General features: G+C 39.8%; 3 protein-coding genes across 3 annotated transcripts in view; all 3 read right to left on the bottom strand.

Moving 5' to 3' along the window:
- Window positions 1-20,732, bottom strand: part of LOC140362075 (fibrocystin-L-like) — a 67,193-nt gene extending 46,461 nt beyond the window's left edge. The window contains exons 1-10 of the mRNA XM_072448104.1: window positions 20,560-20,732; window positions 2,287-2,364; window positions 2,048-2,192; window positions 1,552-1,660; window positions 1,424-1,481; window positions 1,247-1,343; window positions 588-641; window positions 447-520; window positions 312-354; window positions 37-107 (exon numbers count right to left, since the gene is read on the bottom strand). Coding sequence (XP_072304205.1) covers window positions 37-107; window positions 312-354; window positions 447-520; window positions 588-641; window positions 1,247-1,343; window positions 1,424-1,481; window positions 1,552-1,660; window positions 2,048-2,192; window positions 2,287-2,364; window positions 20,560-20,626 — 796 coding nt within the window. The 5' untranslated portion in view covers window positions 20,627-20,732. The remainder of the gene's footprint in view (window positions 1-36; window positions 108-311; window positions 355-446; window positions 521-587; window positions 642-1,246; window positions 1,344-1,423; window positions 1,482-1,551; window positions 1,661-2,047; window positions 2,193-2,286; window positions 2,365-20,559) is intronic.
- On the bottom strand, window positions 4,678-7,082 carry LOC140362073 (transcription and mRNA export factor ENY2-2-like). The gene is made up of 6 exons (XM_072448103.1): window positions 7,000-7,082; window positions 6,842-6,916; window positions 6,650-6,720; window positions 6,345-6,419; window positions 5,850-5,946; window positions 4,678-4,735 (listed from the first exon to the last, which is right to left on the bottom strand). The coding sequence occupies exons 1-5, from the start codon at window positions 7,062-7,064 to the stop codon at window positions 5,870-5,872; spliced, it is 363 nt and encodes a 120-aa protein (XP_072304204.1). The 5' UTR covers window positions 7,065-7,082; the 3' UTR covers window positions 4,678-4,735; window positions 5,850-5,869.
- LOC140362294 (fibrocystin-L-like) lies at window positions 8,886-20,415 on the bottom strand. Its single transcript, XM_072448405.1, has 27 exons — window positions 20,394-20,415; window positions 20,159-20,300; window positions 19,658-19,745; window positions 19,534-19,591; window positions 19,377-19,473; window positions 18,750-18,803; window positions 18,610-18,683; window positions 18,478-18,520; window positions 18,225-18,295; window positions 18,035-18,148; window positions 16,600-16,692; window positions 15,292-15,557; window positions 14,630-14,718; window positions 14,405-14,564; window positions 12,475-12,589; window positions 12,254-12,397; window positions 12,015-12,169; window positions 11,497-11,610; window positions 11,283-11,420; window positions 11,064-11,188; window positions 10,830-10,984; window positions 10,608-10,768; window positions 10,177-10,309; window positions 9,679-9,833; window positions 9,482-9,604; window positions 9,158-9,221; window positions 8,886-8,986 (listed from the first exon to the last, which is right to left on the bottom strand). The coding sequence occupies exons 1-27, from the start codon at window positions 20,413-20,415 to the stop codon at window positions 8,886-8,888; spliced, it is 3,054 nt and encodes a 1,017-aa protein (XP_072304506.1).
- Window positions 20,733-22,172: the final 1,440 nt, after the last annotated feature.

Here is a 22,172-nt window from a genome sequence, read left to right as displayed (position 1 = left end):
TAGAAAGTAAAACAGCAGTTTTGTACAGGCACATACCAGCAAACGTCTGAAACATCCCCAACTTATTCAAGGAGGAAACCTGGTACAAGTGTGACTCCGGCGTACTCCTAAAAAGAGCAGTTTGTGAGTGGGACATCTCAAAGGAACCTTTTAAAGTAATTCAGAAATGTAATATTATTGCAACAACTGTTATTCTCAGGATTTATTTGTATCCTATTTGCTGCTTTTATTCCAGAACAAGCTTTTCTAGTGTATCTAAGTCTAAACAAATCTACAAATTTGAGTTGGTAACACTTTACAAAATGCTTTACCTTCCATAATAACCATCCGTAATGAAACTCAGGTTATGGTGTCCTGTTTTACAAAGAAATAATAAAATAGTGAAGACTTAAACAACAAAGTCTTCACTGACGACTTCTTAAGATGTGTGACATAAACAATCTTACCAATGTATGATCCCGTCATTTTGCAGCTCATGTGCCCCCACCAAGAGTTTTCACTGTCCAACTCCAAACGATACCTTCAAATATATATTACCATTAAATATTTATTTATTCATTCTTTATTGACATTTCAGAAACACTTACAGTTCATCTGAATCTGGTTTAAGCAGCTCACACGGCATTCCTCCGATGTAGGCTCTGGAAAGATAAATCAATTTTAAAAAAAATTATATTTGGGCATTTCTAACGTTATAAGCATTATCATGGAATTATAATGAATACTAGGAATGGAAACGTAATGCTAAACAGAAATTGTGATCTTATTTTGGTGAAATTGTCATATCGTTTCAAGCTCAAACAAAGACACACAGAAAGTAGCTATTAAGATATTACGTGTACATTAATTTTAATCCAATCTAAATGCGTTCAGTGCTCTACAAATGTGATACTATTTTGCATAGTACTAGATACTATAGATAGATACTATTTTGTTAAGTTTCCCATTGATTTCAAGATTACGGTGGTCCTCTCCATAGTCTAATTTTAGCCCCCCAGAGTCTAAAAACAATCTGGTATTGGCACAACAAATCACACTTCGACTTGTAGCCTGAAAATAAATGTATAGAACTAACTATATTGAATCTGTAATAAGTACTTTTCTATCTTCAGAAGCAATAAGAGACAAGTTATTCTTCATAAATTGTATTAAATACAGTAAATATGGATTGCACGTGCCACCACAGTCTCACTTTGCATTCAGGACTTTCACACAGAAATTGATCAAACATAAATGATAATTTTACCTGAGAATTCTGCTGTCGATACCAGTATTTGTGTTTGTCCGGTTGCTACTTCCAAAAGCATCAGTGAAGATCATGCCTCTGATGGTCAGTAAACTCCCTTGAGAAATGCAAGTGTTTGTTAGATATATACACAAAGGATTATATTGTTTAGTTTTGTGTATAAGAGTTAGCACTTACCTGGCAAACCGCTCAGAAGGTCCAGAGTTCTTATAAGTGGACTGTGAGGCCATTGAACCTGAAGAAAAGCAGCAAGAAAATAAGACATGAAAGAAGTATGTGATCGGTACAATTGTAAATGCACTTACCGAGAAAAGGCAATCGGAGTACCACCATCGGCCATTACAGATGTTACTGTCAGGAATGGGAACGCCGTCCACTGTGACTTTGACATAGTAAGTTGCATAAGGCATTGCTCTGAAACGAACAGGACAAATCCTTTTATCAGCACACAATTCTGAGTTAGGTCTTTTAAAACAGAATCAGAAACTAGCAACACTAGAAATTTGTTACAAATTGTTCAAAGATCAACATTTCAAAAAGATAAAGACGTTCCACTAGACTTACTGAATATTTGTAAACGTGTGTAAATGTGTGGTTTACGTCATTTGGACCGTCAAGCATAGATAAGTAAAAGCTTTGTGCATGTGTTGTGGCCCAAAGACAACATCAGAGCCTGTAGTGTGAGAGAAACCGAGCTTCTCCTTCTAAACTTATATTTGATTTACAATTAAACTACAGCCCTTTTAATAAAGCATGGAGACAGTATTCTTCATTGCTAAATTACAGATGTGAAATACATACCTGGTGTAACACATGATCTGGTCTCCGTGTGTTGAGTCTCTCTCCACGTCACACACAAACGACATTGTGTCTGACACCAGAGTCACACGGTTTCCAAAGTCACTGTTGCCCGGGTTCAGCTGAAACTGGGATCCCTGAGCAAAACCTACAGATGCAAAAATGATCATAAGTCATTCCTTGGGTTTGTGAATGGAAACATAAGTTAAGGATTTTACTAATAATAATTAGTAATTGTATACCTTCGCCTGAAATGGTGAGCCTTGTGGCTCCACCAAGACTTCCCTTGGATGGACTGACATTAGAGATTTTTTGTGGATCTGAAAAAATGCACAATGTATTTTATTGCAACTTGAAATTTTACTATAGTTGGTTTCCATCTTAGTTTTAACTCGACTTACTGCAGGGGATTAAAAGTGCAAAGAACAGGGTCATGAAAGAAAGCCGATTTTTGGACGCAGGCTGCATCCTGTAGGTGTCGGGATCCCCCACTGTCCCACCTAGTCACTGTTAACTGGTGAAGAAATGGTGTTATGTTTCAGGGAGACGCAGGGGAAATATGAGCGATCAGGAAAAATGGCATTCAATAGGTCCAAGTAAATAGGTACATTTGGATAAATGTGCGCACATCAAACGTGACAGACGTGTTTTGAACATCAGAAAAATGCCCAGCGCCAACAAGGGGTTAATCTCTAATGAGAGAGCAACTTAGTCATAGTGGAAATAGAAATATTTTCCCATTTATTGTTAAAAGTATTATACAGTGCAGGTCGGCCCAATTAATAACATATACTAAATTTGGTTTTATTCATGTCAAAACGCCTATGACAAGCTTGGGTCTTTTACAGACCCAATACTACAGATGGAAAATTGCCTTTTGGCCAATTCTGGCACATTTACAGAAATGTTAATTGATATTTATTGTCCCTGTAATAAATAAATTAATACAATATAATACAATACATACATTTTAAAAAGAAGAGACATTTACAGCCAATTCTTGTAACAGTATGTGAGCATCTGAGCAGAGTTCAGATATTAGAGAAAGAAATTTGACAAGGTTTATGTTTTAAAAGGCAATTTTTCAAATTTGTTTTTACAGACAAAATCATATCAAATAGAAAATTGTCATTGATCAGTTGAGGAAAAAAGTTTGCACAGCCCCAGAGTGGTATGATCAAGCTATTTCCTAATGACAATTTCACAAACAAACTATTAGGCAAATATTTTGGGCATTGCTCAATTAAGCTGCTACACCAACACTTTGGCTGAAGAGTATGTGAAGTAGTAGTAGGAGTAGTTTACCTGTTAGAGCTGGTCTGTGAAGTTTTCCAGTCACTCTGCCTCCAACACGAGGCAGGTGCACTGCTTTTATGCATCTTAACAGTTGGGGCGGTTCCTATTCCCTGCGTCACCTTTCCTCTGCCTCACCTCTCCTGTCTCACTTGCCTCACCTTTTCTGTCTCACCTCTCCCTCCCCTGTCTCATATATTTCACCAGTATCCCCCGTCCCCTGTGTCACCTGATCTCTGTCTTACCTGTCTCACCTGTCCTCAGTCTCCCCTGCCCCACCTGTCTCCCCTGCCTGTTCCACAAGTTAATTATATATATTATTATTAGTCAAGGTCGTCTACTACGGTCTAAATTACTACTAGACACTACATATGTATATATGTACAACTGCAAATGTGTGTACATATTAAGCATATTTTGTATTCATTTTATTTTTTATCTGATAGCTTATTGTTATGACTTATTCATTGTTCATTATTTTATTGTTTTGTGTTGCATTAAACACCGAAACACGTTTCTATGTTTTAGAATTTTGTTCATTGACAATGACAATAAACCTGATCTGATTCTGATTCAATAAGCAACGGGAAATCTCTCTCCACAGTACTTCTTGCCATCTAAAGCTACAGACCTGATATGAGATGTATTGTGCATATTTTATGAACTGTTACATATGTGTTTGGGGCGTGTGGTGATAAGTTTAAGTTGTGACTTCGTCAGTGTTTGTTTTGCTCTTAGTGCTTGTTGCATTTTCACAATTATGGTGCAATTAAAAAACATACAAAAATACAACTGGAATACAGGCCACTTCAAGAGTATTGAGATAAATGTTTTTCAGCAAACTCTAAAAAGATTAACTAATTTAACAAATACAAAATGTTCCATCAAATTATAAATATATATGTATAACAAATTAAGTAATTAAACGGTAATACCACATAATTTAGTGTCTTTTCACCTGACAAATAAATGGTATTCTGTAAGTACATGAGAATATCTGTGTTGTCCCAAGTAATAGTGACAGCATTTCACAAATTTGACACTTCATCAAGTGTTAACCTATAATTAGATATAAAAATAAATGCAGCGTTGACATACTGTTTCGACTCCATTGTAAAAAATAAAGAATAGTCCTGAAGTAAAGAATGCAGCAGCCATTATTAAGCTTGACAAAAGCAGGTTCAGTTGAAGATAATAATCCTCCAAAATATTTGAGTGTTAAACGATAGATGAGATAAGCGTGAGACAAAATAGGTCACCAAAAATAGTCATGATTTTATTCAATCCTCAACTGCAGCATCGCAAACTCAAGTTATTATGAAAACACACAATAAAAATAACACTTCATAGATCAACAATGGGACTGTAATTGTGACTTTAAAAATGAATAGAAAATGTCTACACCAGAGGCGGCGCCAGACATTCTAAACATCTGGGGTTTGGCCCAAAAAGAAAGGGAGGGCGTTCATTCAGGCCAATATGATGTGGTTTTAGTGCCCTCAATAATGTATTTTCTGTACATAGAGTAACCCTCCAAAGGAAAAAAAAGACCATGGCTTTTTTACCTTCAGAGAGAGCTTCTTCCTCCAAAAATGTTGGAGGGAGCAGAGGTGGTAGCATTTAGTTACTTTTATTTTTCATTAGTGTTCTGATTTAAAAACAAACAATGACAAAACCAACATGAAAAACACTTTGCTCCCGACGAGGCTCGCACTCACGACCCTGAAATCCAGAGTCTCATGCTCTACTGACTGAGTTAGCCAGACTTCACTGTTTAATTGTGTTGACACAAAATTTACATTTTTGGAGTTTGACGTGACAGGCTCTTACTTTATAACTGATAAATGATTTGAACATCTGTGCTTTTTGCACTGCTCCTTCTGATATGATTTTGTTTAATTTTTGTAGAAAGTAAAAGTCTTACCTTTTGCAGACACTTGCCTCAATGAGCTGTTTGTGCTGTAGTTTCTCTGCTTTAACTTTGTAGATGAATAAAACCTTTGAGCCACTGCTACAACCACAATGAATTAATCTTTTGAACGATCATGTGCTGTTGTTGTTTATTATACATTAGATAAACTTTTCAGCACATGTTCTGAATGCCGCTCTGCACAAATGACACGTTTCACGTTTGAAAAATTGAAATATGAAAAGAGCAATATGAATAAAGTGAAGTCACTGCAGGATTCAAACTCAAGTCCTCTGCACCTGCTGAGCTAAACTCTTGAGGTGTGAATGATACTTTTTTTAAGGCTTTTGGAAAAGGCCGTGGCTACCCTAAATAGCCCAGCAGTTTCAGGAGCCGCGGCACGGCCATATAGCCACATGGCTAACTCTAACCATAACCCTGACCCTAACCCGGCGTGGTCTAACTCGGCGCGGTCAAATAGCCCAGCAGTTTCAGGAGCCGCGGCACAAAATAGCCTAGCAGTTTCGGCCTCACGGCGCGGCTCTGTAGACACTCCCTTTGGAAAAACATCCGGGGCTCATGATCCAAAGCCAGACGGTCTACACAGAAACTTCTTCTTGTCTTCACAATGTGGCGTGTTGAGCCAAAAACGCTCTGATTCTCTGAAGGAGTTCTTTCTTCACACTGTCGGGAACCAGTGCTGTGGGGAAAAAGGACCAGAAAGTCATCACTCACATGACCATATCATTAACCGAAGGAAATACTCAAGTATTCCCAAGGGACTTCTTTGATACAAGCATAATCAAAGACACGTTTCACATTTCTGTACAGACGCCCGATTTAAGGTTTGGGGAATATATGTGATTAGGAGTATTGCAATTGTAATTCAATACAAAATAAAAATCACTGTGAAGCCTCATTGCTTCACTGAGTCAGTCAAAGCCAGGGCAGCTGTGGCTACAGGAGTAACTTACCAGTACCAAGTATGGAATGAATTAATATTGAACAACATTAAACATATGAAAACAAGCAATACAACATTATTATTGACCACATCTTTCTTGTACAGACCTATATAATAATTGTGAGGATTATTACCTCTGCCTTTTGGTGTGACTTCTGTTACCAAATCTTCCACTGTGACATGCTCCAGTCCTTTTTCTCTGATCACATCTGAGCAGAACATAAACAAGTTAAATTGGACAAAATCAAACAAATTTATATGGCAAGATCATTAAAATATTGTCACTGTTGTTTTGAAGATATGCACATTTTCATTAGAGTATATAATTTATCATTTAAAAAAGTACGGTATTATGTAAGTAATATCGTCTGAGTATAAGTTCAGTAATAACAGAATAACTTTTCTCAATATTTTCCCAAATCTTATGCTCAACATTTACCTTTACAGTGCGCTTTCAGCTGATCCTTCCACCCACACTCCACCAGCTTCGCCCTGAGCAACTCTTTCAACCTGGACAACATTTAAAAAGGTTTCACTGCATGTCCATGTTATATTTTGCGTATTTTCACATTATTGTTGTGTAAGGAATGAGCTGTGATTGATTTGCCGCAAAAGAAGAGGGACCACTCACCGGTCCCGCTCCCCCATTTCTATCAACTTGTGGTTAATGGCAGCCCTCATCTGTGAGTCTTTGCTCATTATCTGTCTGCAAACACAAGGAGACGGATACAGTGACATAGAGAAACAATAATTTAATCAGAATACCAAATATAACAAAGGAAACGTTACCTTTGTGGAAGCGGATCAGCTGGGGAGCATTCGGTCCCTTTAGTAAATAGATTCCGCGTTCTCATAAACTAAGAAGCGAAGGTTCCGCGTGTAAGATTAATGTTGACAAATCCGTAATAAAATAATTAGACACAAAATTATGACAAACATATTCATTCCGTTGAGCAAAATGTATCTTTTTACGACGGTTTTCATTGCAGGTCGGTAAGATACTACGTTTCCCATGGTCACCCGCTGCTCTTCGGTCCGCCGTAAAATGTTTCCGTGTTGAACTTCAACATGGAAGCGTGTATCTTAGGCCATGTCCACGAAACTCGCGATGGTGTTTGCCGCCTTTGACGCGCGGAAAAAGCTCGCGTTTAGTCCCAGTTTCTCCGCGGTCGAAAAGGTCTTGTAGATGGACAGCATGTAATCATGAGGCTCCACCAGATCCGTCGCCTTGTTGTTTGAACCCGAAGGTGCATAAAATACTTTAAAATACTTCGACGCGTCTTGGCCGTCAAAAATACTCGCCACTTTGGTCGTCTTTGGCGCGGACTGTGGAGGGAAAATTGACAGGGTTTGGACGCAAATATTGTCCCGTAAAAGCAGAAGAGCCCCGCAGAGAAGAGCCAGGTGGTGGAGATCCATCCTCCGTGCGGGTGAACTCTGCATCCCACCCGCAACAAGTGGCAGAAGCTCCGCAAAGAACAGCACAGGAGGCGCAAAGTTAAAAAGCCCCCACACCGTGCACGCCCACCACATTGTGCGATTATCGCCACGGTTTAATGGCCTTCACAAATTAAGGTTGTAAAACTAATTGTTCCCCTGTCAGCGCCGATGACAGATGTCCGCGCTGCAAAGATGCGCAGTGTGGATTTGCGCAAACACCACTGCACTAATGAGGAGACATAAAACGTGACCTCAAACTGGTGCTGTGTCCACGCACTGTCTGGGTTTAATGTCAGCCAGAGCCAACTTTCCCATGTTTGTAATGTCGATGAGAGCATAATCTACAGTGGAGTTTGGCGCCATCGTGTGGATATCAACAGTCATTACATGTTTCAATCAGACATTCAGGACCATGGAGAGGGACAGTGGTAACACACGTGCACTTAGAGCAGACTTTTGAAGAAAAGTCTGCATATATATACATGTATATATACATATACATAATATATATAATAAAAGGCGGCCAAATAGCGCAGCAGTTTCAGGAGCCGGGGCGTGCGGCCGGCACAAAAATAACATGGCAGTTTCGGCCGCGCGCCGCAGCTCTGTAGACACTCCCTTTTTTTTTACAGTATCAGATAAATTGTAGTAATTGAATAATACCGGTTTATGCAATACTACAGGTAATGTATATAATGTATGTCGCGTAAGTGAAGTTGTTAATTCTCACTCAAAGTAAGACACCAGAGTACACAATAAAATACTTTATTTAGTATACATTTTGCAGACAACCAGAAGTTCTTCATGTATTTAGTTTACAATGATAAAATATTGCAACAAGTTAACCCCTGATATAGTTAAATGGCACTGTTTTTGGTTTATACTTCAATTCATTTGGTCAATAAAGACTTGACATAAACTTCATATATCTAATTAACTTTTACACAGATATGCACATGTCAAATAAAACGAACCCACCAAACCAATCTCAATAGAAGAGAATTAGATGCATATTGCCAGTTAATTGTTCATTCATTGTTTATATTGCACTTTCCAGGATCAATAAAATGGAAAGAAATAATAACCAAAAAATCCTTCAAGTAAAAGTCTGTTGCATTTATAGAATTTATAGTTAAACTTCATAGAAATAGTCAGGTTTGTGATATATGTAAGATTCCTTCACCAAAAGCTCTTATGGCATTTGTAGTTTTTAACCACATTCTGTCGTTTCAGTGTCAGAAGACAGTGAGCGTCTCAGAGCAGTAAGCCACAGCGTAGATGACACTGACCGCAGACAGGCTGGAGGGGCCCAGGGTCGAGCCAGAATTGCTGCCGTCTGTGAGAATGACACATATTCACATTTTAGAACAACACAACTGAAATCCTTTAGACACCATGCCGTCTAATCATACTTAAGTATCATTGTTTACTTTTATTTGGAATTATAACCATTTACCCTTCATTTTATGCTTCGTTTAGTCAATGTGTTTAAAAAAAACGTTCAGACCTTTTAGACTGAAGCTGCAGTCTCCAGAGCACCAGGATGGGATGTTGTTGATGAAAACCTGGACCTGGAAAAACCAAGCGTGAGGAAAAAAAAACCTTCATCACATCGCGATGTGATGAAGGATGATGGGTGCGCGGCCGTCAAAATGTGGCTGATTGTTGTCGTTAAGTTAATATTGTCTCAGTAAAGAAAATACCAGACAACTATTTGTCTCACCACAAAATATCAAAAAGCAATTTAGCAACACGCAACATTTAAATACAAAAGCATAAGATTAAATCACATGAGAGATGAGTTCAAACTGGGCAGAGCAGGTGTTTCTACCTGTGGCTTGGCCTCCATCACACGGAAATGATCTCCCATTATTCTAGGATGCAACATTCCTCCCTCTTTGTTCTCCTGTGAGAAGAAATGGACGTTTGGGCCAACTATGTTCGAGCTGTCGATCTGCAAACAAAAATATAAATATATGAATTCACTGTTATCGCATTATGGGAGGCTAAACACATCATATCATTTACTTTTATCTCTGGCTGGTTTCCTGGTTTTGAGACCCACTCGACTCTCCACTGTGGCTTGCGACATGTTCCGACATATTTGACTTCCACTTCACCCATCTCCGAAATCCTCTGAAGATCGCGTTCCAAGTCCTCTTCGTTGATATCAATAGAGAGACCTAAAATTAAAGCAATAGCCTTGTTATTTAAACTCCATCTTACAACAAACACATATATTCATCGGTGTAAGAAACACAATGTGCACATTTGAGTTATGTTACATTAAAGAAAAACAAGAAATATTTATTAAATCATCAATAATCAAGCAGATTACACTTTGCATGGTACTAGGATGAAGTAAGTAAACTATAGTAATAGGTAATTATGGTCATTACAGTGTTATTTCTAACCAAAAGCAGCAAAAAACATGGTAAATGATCAGAATGATGTATTCTTGGTAAAATGGAAACAAGGCTGCACATTTAATTATTGTTATTAAAATAATAAAATCTCCATCTGTACCTTTGACGTGGTCCTCGTAAATCTCCACATCGAAGGTTCCGTTCAGGGGGGGCGTGGCTTTGTGCGTGCGGGTCACCGTGACGACGGCTGCTCCTTCTGTGAACTTGCCCATGTCCTCATCATCTTTCGACTTCTGAAAGAGCACAATGCAGACAAAATATATATATACATATGAAAAAGCTTGACATTAATACCAATTTTTATTCCACAATGAAAAAAATAAAAACAATAACACCATTTTTACTTACCAAATATACAGACAGAAGTCCAGGTTTTAGAGTTTAGGCAGCTAGTTTAAGATTAGGAATCCTACTATTTTGTATTCACACAAGAGGAACTTGACTCATTAATCACTTTTCCAACACCAAAGTGACTGAATTGAGCTGTCATTTAAATAAATGCATTTAAAGTGATGCCAGAGTTTCCGTTACCTGCATAAATCCCACTTCGATCATGGGAAAGCCAAAAGTGCAGTCCATTGTCTTGGCGCTGATCTGGTACGACAAGGCGGAACCATCTTTGCTGACGGAGATCGACTCGAAGGCACGACCGGAGCTCTCAAAGGGCGACGGCATCCTCTTCATCGCAACGGCTGAATAAAAATACATTTTACACCACATGTTTGCTCATTCGACGAGACAATTGCGGTTTACCATTCTCGTCGTTCGTTGTGGGCAACCTTCCAATGTGAACGGCATCGATATAAAAATCACCGTCCGAGCCCACACTCAGATGGGTCATTTGGTAGAGACTTCCGGCAAATTCTCCTTGCAAAGAGCTGAGCAGGTTGATGCATTTGTAGCTCCAACTGCAAACGATAGACAGAATACGACAATAAGAGACAATATGTGGCAAAATGTAATACGTTAATACAAAATGATACAGACGTGGGGCCTTTGTGGAAAAGGACAGAGATGCTGGTCGTCCCTGAAACGGTCTGGCGCTGGAAGTTGCGGTAAGTGAACGACAGCGTGACCTCGTCGTTCAAAAGCCCCTTGTAAGCGAAGCACAGCTGGGAATGAAGGTTACACACGATGAAATAAACTGTCTACCATAAAAACCATGTCACCGAAATAACAACAAAATAAACTGTAGAAGTATTTTACCCAAGGAAATGTGTTGAGCGGTATTGGTCCATATTCTTTGCCTGACCCTTGGAGGTAGGTGTCTTTGAAAATGGTTTTGGAGTTCTTCACTGACCATAAGCCGCAGAACGCCACATTTTTGACAGGTTTTCCATCAAACTAATGCAAAAAAAAAATTATGTATTGTTGTATAATTATAAATGTGTAGCGTCAGTCTGTAATGTTTGGGCTTTACCGTAGAGTTGTCATCGTCTTCAAAGTCTTTAAAATATTTCACATCGGGGCCCACAGAAGTCACAATCTCTGCCGGGCATTTGGGCGTGAACAACTCCTCCAGAGCGGACTGCATCTGTAAATAATCAATGTGAGCGTTTAGCCGCAGAGTTGTGTCTTGCAAACATTTAATAAAAAGCGGGTTTCTCGTAGCGACGTAATATTGTATAAACCATAGTTTAAAATTTGTCTGAGAATTCATTGGTAGAATTTGAGGTCAAACTTTCAAAATGGATGTTGTTTTGTTGTTTTATGGTTTATCTTGGTAATTATTGAGCCTTTCCACGTGACAAAAACTGGCACAAATTCTGTCAGCAACAGAAGTAAATTTATCATCCGACACTATTACCACAACTCAACCTTTGTATATTTTCCATTCGCTTATATTCTTTCCAAATGTGTGAATTGCTAACAAAGACCTAAAGGCAGCGGCTCTCCTTCTGAAAATGTTAAATAACTTGATTTTAATTTGTTGCAGACCTCTTCCTCAGTTGCATTGTATGCGATGGGCCTGGTGGGTACGTTCTCCCATGTGAGTGTAAACGTCTCCATGTTGCTTTGTCCTTTAGTGGCCTCCACAACTGTGATATTGATGTCAGCGCCAAAGTCGTTGAAGGTCAGGGGAGCAAAATCGCCTGGAAATAAAATAGATGCTGTGTAAGTTTGGTGAGACTAAAGTGGTCTGAATTTTTAAAAAAAACATTAAAATCTTCAGTTACCTCTGTCTGAGTTGAACGTAATGGTAAAATGGGTGCTGCCGCCGTCTTCCGCTTTAGACACTTTCACTGTATCAGGTTTGATTGACCAAAGATCATTCAGAGCGGCCTCCACCACAGACGCAGAAGCGCTGACAGCCAAAGGAGCTGAAGATCGGGTGGAAACAATGCATCAAAAAGATAAATAATATGCTTTCATTTGACAGATATTGCAGTGTTTATACCAGTCAGCGCAGGCCCGTATCCCAGGCTGAAGAGGTCATTCCCACCGCTGACAATAGTAACCTTCTGGACCTCTTTAACGGCAACCTTACTGGTCCACGCCTCAAACGCCACCACCTACACGTAACAAAACAGGTTAAACTGTGCTTTTCCAATTAAATATCTCTCTAAGTGAATGTAATCTACTCTGAAGTGGTAAAGATGCATTTTTACAGATTTCATCCAGTCAGGAAGTGAATTAGCTCAAAATCTATTGTGCAATAAATCCTAAAGATCTCTATGATTTAGTGTGTCTTCACCAAAGTCAGATAATGCCCTTGGTTCAGTCGTATTTTGCATTGCAGTTTACAGCTGCAACATTTAAAGTGCACATGATTACTTAGTGAGATAATACCTGTCATAAATATAAATGATCGATTTACACAAATCAAGTAGCTGCTTTTATTATTTAATTATGAAAAATATGTAAATGACAGGAAGTCGAGCTAGCTAAAACATATTGAGGGAGACATTTTTGCAACTTTTTAAACATGAATTAGGCCCGAGCGCCACAAGCTGGCGAGAGGCCTATTAATCTCGTAAGGCCGTGCGAAGCACGGCTGCGAAAGTGCGCACGTAGTGCGCACGAAATCGAGAGCGAAGCGCTCGCCCACTTCCAAACACTCACTAACGCACTCCTTCACTGAAGCACGCCCCGTGCATACTAATTAGTAGTAGGAAAATGGAACATTACCGTTGTAAACGGGCGAAGCCCGTGCAAAAGTGCGCACTAAACGAGCACTTTACATACACTCTCTAAAAAATATTATTACGGCAACGCCGTCCGCCCAACCAAATGTCGGCCATATTGCTTCAAAAATGGCTAAACATGACTTCGGAGTTTTTCCAAACGTCGTACTTTTACGAACTCCTCCCAGGGCGTTGGCCCTAAAAAGCTGAAATTTGGTGAAAATGCTACTGAGGAGTGGGACATCAAAAGTTATCCAAATTACATTGATACCTGTCACGGTCTCTGTGCGGCGAAGCCGCAAACTGTAGCAAGAATTTCAGAAATCTCCCAAATTTTACATTTCTGCCGTTTGCGCAGATAAAGTCCGAATTGCGTCAAATTAGAATCAGTTGTTAAACTCTTTGCCCTAAACCTACTTGAAGTGAAATAAATTAATTTGGAGCCACAGCGCCCCCTACAGATTTTATATGGAGGTTAAATGTTTAGTTTTGCGAAATTATATGAAATTTGACACACAACTCAATTTTAGAATCCCCATCAAAAAAGTCAATGAGACCCATGTCATAATTGTTATGGCGTTGCCGTAACGATGACCGAAACCTTCCATGTTATTCCAATGGGGAAATCGCCAGAACATGTTCACACTTTAGACTTTCACAAACTCCTCCCAGGGCGTCAGCCCTATTAACCTGAAATTTGGTGAGACTCATCTTCAGGGGTGGACCATCAAAAGTTATCCACATTTTTATTCAAAGATTCACGGTGTCTGTGCGGCAAAGCCGCACATTTTGCCAAGAATTCAAAATAAAATTGCTTTTTGATGGTAAAACAAAGGGGAGAAGATGTGACAGCGTCACAGATTCAGCAGTAGGCGTAATAAAAGGACAATTGGGGCGCGTTAGCGCCCCCTCCTCTTGCGGCGTGGCGGCGGCGTAGCGAGGGCCGATCATTGCCGCTTGCGGCTATATTTCAACATTGTTCTGATATATTTCTATTTGTCAAATAATAATTTCTGTTTTTGTTTATTGCTAGGTTACAGTTTCCTAGTGTCATGGTTTACAATCAGGAAGTAAAACTAATCAAACTAATTCAAATTAATCTAAAAATGGCCAAACTGAGATATAATTTGTAATATTTTTCAAATATTCATCTTAACTGCGTTTTAGTAAAATGACTTAATGATGCAATCTGAAGTGACTGACCTGAGTCTCATCATGAACATCGTACTCTGCAATAAGTATCTGGACTTCGTTTTGAGCGTTGGACGTCTGTTTTTCTGTGTACGAGCTCTTCTCTGAGAACATGGCCAGCGTGACAGAAGCTTTGCCCCGGGATTCTTGCTGAATAATTTCAATGTAGTACCTGAGAAATGTAACATTGTATGAATAATACTTGTTATAATGTATATATGGAGTTTTTGAACTTACGGTTTTCCTTCCTCCAGAAATAGATCTTTAGATTGCTGTGAAGTCCTTGAAAAAGCCTTTGCATTACTTGTCTGGAAAGCAAGTTTCTCCTGCAAATAAAAGACAGATTTTTATAGTTTTAGAGATAAAAAAAAACTATTTTTAATCAGAAACACTACAAAAAGGAGTGGAATAAAGTTTATACTGGGTAATAAAAGTGATGAGATAAGACTGGTCATTATTCAGTCACAGAAATGTGTTGAAACATTTTTATGTTCAGGTTTAATTATCAGTCAAATGTAATGTCACAAAAAAAAAATCACCTTTTGCCCTTATTTCAACGCTTACAACAAACATTTTCCACAGCATTTTGGAACAATTTTCACTATAAACCTAATATTGTTATGATTTATGTATGATTATAGTGATTTGATACGATTCATTTTTCAAATCTTCAAAACAACATTCATGATATTATCTAAATTCTGATATTTGCCCGTAATAAATTAAGAGTGATTAGATTAGAAGTAATTTTAACTAATCACAAATCACAATTTTGCATTATTGAACTGATTGTCTTAATATTTAATTTCCTGGTCAGCTGGCGGTGAGTAAATAGTTACTACTCAAATGAGAGAAAGTATTCGAGTCCTTCTCTTGAGTCTTTATTGTCTTGGTTGTACCTTGTGCTCTGGTCGGCTGGAGTTGCTCATGTACAGCTCACAGCGGTCGTCACACTGCAGGTGCAGGATGAACTTCCCTGTGGATGGAGGAACTAGGAACCCCCTGGTCCTGGTTGTGAAGTAATCGTGTTCATCTGCGAACAGATGAGGTGTGGAGTCTATCCACTGAGTCCAGTATCCTGTCGCGTTCTCGTTGTATGTCCAGATCTCTTCAAGGGTTCCTGGTCTGGTATCGTTCCAAATCTCCATCTTCAGACCTCTGCCGCCTGAGTGTGATGATCATTTAAACAAGAAATTAGTTTGCCTATAATTTAAAAATGTCAAAACAATTTTGTCATTGTTTCTCAGGCTTTTCACAACACATCCAATTGAGAAAATATTTGAGACCCAAATAACAAAGAAAGAAAGAAAGCATTAAACATCAGACAACAAAGAAAAGAGCATTAAACATCTAGATTAAACATGGGCTAAACTTGAATGATCAAGTTCTAAACAAGCATCAAACCAACTTTAACCAAAAACAGAACAAAATCAGGATTTATGAGTTTGAATAAAAGTTATCATGATATAAAATTTTAGAAGCTATAATGTTAATTTCAACTACAATTAATGGTAGAAAAAGTCAAGTTCTGTCACCTGCTTATATCATTTTTCACAGTGTCAATGCGTACTATACTTTTAATTCTACCTTTAGTATAGATTAATAGTATAATACTATAATACTTGACTCAGGGGAAGTACCTACATTTATTTTCAGAACTGCGGTCTTACCTGTGACTTCAATTAGCGTGATTTTCCATTAACACCAAAGCGTAAATAGTGATTACACCAGATTCTTTTGATGCTTTGACGTGCTTCCTGTCTAACCTTTTGTACACGGATTAAACTCTGGACGACATGCCGTGTTACAGAGTCGAGACTATTATCTTGTCACAACGTGAAGTCTATCAAAGCAATGGTTCTTTACGCTCTGTGACAAGGTGATCGCACAAGACCGACTGCTTTGTTGTACAAAGTACAAAGATGTGATGTGTGCTAAGCGTGGCGATTTACTGAGTTTTCTTACTTTGACCACAGTGTTAAAATGTACCACCAACTATGAGACGGAGACAAGACACATATTATGATCACACTGATTGATAAGTCGTAATTTCATTATCCCACTTTCTTCATCTCACACAACTAGATCATCATAATGACACAACTAGATCATCATAATAGCACAACATTTTCCCAACACAAACTATTTCAGGTCAAGTTTTGTTCTCATTTTGAGCTAAACAATTAAAGAAAATGTGTTTTTCTCACCAACTCCGAACTCTGCAAATTCATTTGGTTTCCACTCGGATGTTTTGCACAATATTTTGTCATCTGCAACATGCAGGACTTCACAAGGCAGACCTGTGCAAAAAAAACAGACTAAATAAGCATAATAACATTTGTACACATGTTATTTTAGTATTGAATACTGTATAGGGAATAGGGAAAATCATTGTCTAACACAAGTAATAACAGGTCATTAGTTTTCATTAAAAACATGATTGCATTGATTCCACGCTGTAAAAACAAGCTAAGAAAAACCTTGCAGCAGTTATCAGTAAAAGTACTAATCTGTTTTAAAGGTGGACTGTGTAACTTTTCTGGTGGGGGTCTCCCACCGTCTTGTTTCCATGGAAATGTAGTTTTGCTGGTAATGTTCTACAATATTGCATTTATCAATTGCAGCTTAAAAAATAAAACAAAAACAAAACACTAAACAATTACATCTCCATAGAGATAAGCAGGTGGCAGAGCCTCCATCAGAAAAGTTACATAGTGCACCTTTAACTTTAAAAAAGGCCTTTCTATTGCATTCATTCACACCATAACAAACAAACAAACATTGCTTTAACTTGAAACACTCATGATCTGATTCCACCTTATCTGTTCTTAGAAATGTATTGCACCAGTTCAACAATGTGATTATGTCAATGTCATTGTTTACGCTCTGTCACTATTAAGACATTTTTGTGTGCGAGGTAAAACAACACGAGAGGATGTTCTTTTGTTTAAACGTGCTAAGTACAAAATGTTTCAACAGCCGAACAATCCACTGTGGACAATGATGCACGAGTCTGTGTTCCAAAGTGTTGGTACAAAAGGACAAAAATATGTCAAAAAATGAATAACACAAAAACAACATGCCGAAGGCCTTTACTATTGACATTATATAGCTCGAAATCACTGTTCTAAGATGTGACTAATTATTTGAAAGTGGACAATGAGGAAAATGTAACAATGTAATAATGAAGTATTTAAAAGCCCACCTAACTATAATTTAAGTCTAGTCACATGTTTAAGGTAAATGTACACCAAACAACAGGTTTAGTGAGTTCAAGACCCTTAATAACAGTAACTGTCTCTGGTGATGACAGATGTAGATTAGATGATGAGTAATTAAACTATTTTGCTGTATTAACTTAAACTGCAGCTCTGGCCAATTAGACCTGGCAAAGCAGTTTCATGAAGTGTTTTTGCAGGTTTAGAGAGGAGCAGATGCAGCCGTGAGACAACCGTGTCCTGGGACAATTAAAACTTTACTCAATTAATCAAATCACTTCAAAAAAGTACAATTACTTAAAAGAATCTACTCAATGACAGCAGCGAGAGTATCCAAATCCAACTGTAAAGCAAATCTGTCAACAGGGAGATACAGCTCCCTCAACCTGACAAACACAGAATACGAAATTTAACAATTCCTCACCTCCAACGACAACCCGAGCAGGATAGTCGGTCTGGTCACCCAAGTGTCGCCCGTGGATGGTCAGTGTGGTGCCTCCTTTGATGCTGCCCTGGGATGGGGAGACTCCTGTCACCTCTGAATGATACAACAAATAATGATAATCTCATACTTCATGTAGAAAGTAAAATGGCAGTTTTATACAGGCACATACCAGCAAACGTCTGAAACATCCCCAACTTATTCAAGGAGGAAACCTGGTACAAGTGTGACTCCGGCGTACTCCTAAAAAGAGCAGTTTGTGAGTGGGACATCTCAAAGGAACCTTTTAAAGTAATTCAGAAATGTAATATTATTGCAACAACTGTTATTCTCAGGATTTATTTGTATCCTATTTGCTGCTTTTATTCCAGAACAAGCTTTTCTAGTGTATCTAAGTCTAAAAATTTGAGTGAAAAATGCTTTACCTTCCATAACCACCATCCGTAATGAAACTCAGGTTATGGTGTCCTGTTTTACAAGGAAATAATAAAATAGTGAAGACTTAAACAACAAAGTCACTGACGACTTCTTAAGATGTGTGACATAAACAATCTTACCAATGTATGATCCCGTCATTTTGCAGCTCATGTGCCCCCACCAAGATCCGCCATACTTCAACTCCAAACGATACCTTCAAATATATATTACCATTAGTATTGATTTATTAATTCTTTATTGACATTTCAGAAACACTTACGGTTCATCTGAATCTGGTTTAAGTAGCTCACACGGCATTCCTCCGATGTAGGCTCTGGAAAGATAAATAAATAGATAAAATAATTATATCTGGGCACTTCTGAAGTTATAAGCATTATCACAGAATTATAATGAATACTAGGATTGGAAACGTGATGCTAAACACAAATTGTGATCTGATTTAGGTGAAATTGTCATATTGTTTTAAGCTCAAACAAAGACACAGAAATTAGCTATTAAGATATTACATGAATATGAATTATGATCAAATCTTAATGTGTTCAGTGCTCTAAAAATGTGATATTCATTTGCATTTTGTTCAGCATTCTCAGAGTTGCCCATTAATTTCAAGATTACGGTGGTCCTCTCCAGTCTAATTTGAGCCCCCCAGAGTCTAAAAACAATCTGGTATTGGTACAACAAATCATACTTCGACTTGTGGCCTGAAAATAAATGTATAGAACTAACTATATTGAATCTGTAATAAGTACTTTTCTATCTTCAGAAGCAATAAGTTATTCTTCATAAATTGTATAAAAGTAAATATGGATTGCACGTGCCACCACAGTCTCACTTTGCATTCAGGAGTTTCACACTGAAATTGATCAAACATAATTGACAATTTTACCTGACAATTCTGGTGTCGAAATTAGGGTTTGAGTTGTTCCTGTTGCTACTTGCCAATGCATCAGTGAAGATCCTTCCATGGATAGTCAGTAAACTCCCTTGAGAAGTGCAAGTGTTTGTTATAAATATAAAAAGGGATTATGTAGTCGAGCACGTACCTGGCAAACCGCTCAGAAGGTCCAGAGATCTTATAGTTGGAGTGCGATACTCACGAGCCTGAAGAAAAACAGCAAGAAAATAAGACATAAAAGTATGTGATCAGTACAATGTAAATGCACTTACCTCGTAACATTCCTTACAGATGTCACTGTTAGGAATGGGAACGCCGTCCACTGTGACTTTGACATCATACGTTCCATCAGGCATCGCTCTGAAACGAACAGGACAAATCCTTTTATCAGCACACAATTCTGATTTGGGTCTTTTAAAACAGAATCATAAACAAGCAACACTAGATATTTGTCTCAAATTTGTTCATAGATCAACATTTCAAAAATACAAAGACGTTTTATGAGACTTGTACTACATTGTGTTCATTTGTAAACCAATATAAACTTATTGAATATTTGTAAATGTGTGGTTTACGTCATTTGGACCGTCGAGCATAGATAAGTAAAAGCTTCGTGCATGTGTTGTCGCCCAAAGACAACATCAGAGCCTGTAGTGTGAGAGAATTCAAGCTTCTCTTTCTAAACTATTTGATTTACAATTAAACTACAGCCCTTTTAATAAAGCATGGAGGCAGTATTCTTCATTGCTAAATTACAGATGTGAAATACATACCTGGTGTAACACATGATCTGGTTTCCGTGTGTTGAGTCTCTCTCCACGTCACACACAAACGACATTGTGTCTGACACCAGAGTCACACGGTTTCCATCACCGTTGCCCGGTTTCAGCTGAAACTGGGATGCCTGAGCAAAACCTGCAGATGCAAAATGATCATAAGTCACTCCTTGGGTTTGTGAATGGAAACATATGTTTAGGATTTTACTAATGATAATTAGTAATTGTATACCTTCGCCTGAAATGGTGAGCATTGTGGCTCCACAAATACTTCCTTTGGATGGACTGACATTAGAGATTTTTACTGCATCTGGGGAAAAAAGCGTTTCAAACTGTAATTTAATGCAACTTGAAATTTTACTATAGTTGGTTTCCATCTTAGTTTTAACTCGACTTACTGCAGGGGATTAAAAGTGCAAAGAACAGGGTCATGAAAGAAAGTCGATTTTTGGACGCAGGCTGCATCCTGTAGGTGTCGGGATCCCCCACTGTCCCACCTAGTCACTGTTAACTGGAGAAGAAATGGTGTTATGTTTCAGGGAGACGCAGGGGAAATATGAGCGATCAGGAAAAATGGCCCTCTCCTTGAACCGACACCTTAACGTGGTGGAGGGGTTTGAGTGCCCGAATGATCCCGGGAGCTATGTTGTCGGGGGCTTCATGCCCCTGGTAGGGTCTCCCAAGGCAAACAGGTCCAAGGTGACGGGTCAGACAAAGATCGGTTCAGAAGCCCTCTATGATGACAACACGAACAAGGCAGTTTACGTCGCCCGGATCGGCGTCACCGGGGCCCCATCCTGGAGCCAGGCCTGGGATGGGTGCTCCATGGCGAGCGCCTGGTGGCCGGGTCTTACCCCACGGGGCCCGGCCGGGCACAGCCCGAAAGAGCGACGTGGGGCCGCCCTCCCATGGGCCCACCACCCGCAGGAGGATCCATAAGGGGCCGGTGCAGAGAGATCTGAGCGGCAGTCGACGGCAGGGGCCTCGGCGACCAGATCTCCAGACACAGAGACTAACTCTGGGGACATGGAATGTCACCTCGCTGGGGGGGAAAGAGCCTGAGCTTGTGCGGCAGGTTGAGCGATACCAACTAGATATAGTCGGCCTCACCTCCACGCACAGTTTGGGCTCTGGAACCCATCTCCTCGAGAGGGGCTGGACGCTCCACTTCTCTGGTGTTGCCCGCGGGGAGAGGCGGCGGGCTGGTGTGGGCTTGCTGATAGCCCCTCAGCTCAGCCGCCACGTGTTGGAGTTCACCCCGGTGGACGAGAGGGTCGCGTCCCTCCGCCTTCGGGTGGGGGACAGGTTTCTCACTGTTGTGGCGGCCTACGGGCCGAACAGCAGTGCAGAGTACCCGGCCTTCTTGGAGTCCTTGGGAGGGGTACTAGACAGTGCACCGACCGGGGACTCCGTTGTTCTACTGGGGGACTTCAACGCCCACGTGGGCAATGACAGTGACACCTGGAGAGGGGTGATTGGGAAGAACGGCTTCCCTGAACTGAACCCGAGCGGTGTTCAGTTATTGGACTTCTGTGCTAGCCACGGATTGTCCATAACGAACACCATGTTCAAGCACAAGGGTGTCCATCAGTGCACATGGCACCAGGACACCCTAGGCCGGAGGTCAATGATCGACTTTGTTGTCGTGTCATCAGACCTCCGGCCGCGTGTCTTGGACATTCGGGTGAAGAGAGGGGCAGAGTTGTCAACCGATCACCACCTGGTGGTGAGTTGGATCCGCTGGCGGAGGAGGAAGCCGGACAGACTTGGCAGACCCAAGCGCATTGTGAGGGTCTGTTGGGAACGTCTAGTGGAGCCCTCTGTCAGTAGGGTATTCAACTCGCACCTCCGGGAGAGCTTCTCCCAAGTCCCGGGGGAGGCTGGGGACATTGAGTCCGAGTGGACCATGTTCTCCGCCTCCATTGTTGATGTGGCTGCTCGGAGTTGTGGTCGCAAGGTCTCCGGTGCCTGTCGTGGCGGCAACCCCCGAACCCGGTGGTGGGGTCCGGGG

This window comes from Eucyclogobius newberryi, unplaced genomic scaffold (genome assembly GCF_026437365.1).
Source record: "Eucyclogobius newberryi isolate DKJ021-1_F unplaced genomic scaffold, fEucNew1.0.hap1 SCAF_16, whole genome shotgun sequence".
NCBI lineage: Eukaryota > Metazoa > Chordata > Actinopteri > Gobiiformes > Gobiidae > Eucyclogobius > Eucyclogobius newberryi.
This window is presented reverse-complemented; position numbering and strand designations above follow the sequence as displayed.

Bases quoted from the DNA above. Each gene is read 5' to 3' on its own strand.
- LOC140362294 (XM_072448405.1), bottom strand. From the start codon at position 20,415: ATGCTCACCATTTCAGGCGAAG. The intron at 19,592-19,657 runs GTAAGTGCATTT...GTTTTTCTTCAG, and splicing joins TCTGTAAGGAATGTTACGAG to GCTCGTGAGTATCGCACTCC. The intron at 15,558-16,599 runs GTGAGAAAAACA...CATCACACTCAG, and splicing joins ATTTGCAGAGTTCGGAGTTG to GCGGCAGAGGTCTGAAGATG.
- LOC140362073 (XM_072448103.1), bottom strand. From the start codon at position 7,064: ATGAGAACGCGGAATCTATTTACTAAAGGGACCGAATGCTCCCCAGCT. The intron at 6,917-6,999 runs GTAACGTTTCCT...TTGTGTTTGCAG, and splicing joins GCTGATCCGCTTCCACAAAG to ACAGATAATGAGCAAAGACT. The intron at 6,420-6,649 runs GTAAATGTTGAG...TGTTCTGCTCAG, and splicing joins GCTGAAAGCGCACTGTAAAG to ATGTGATCAGAGAAAAAGGA.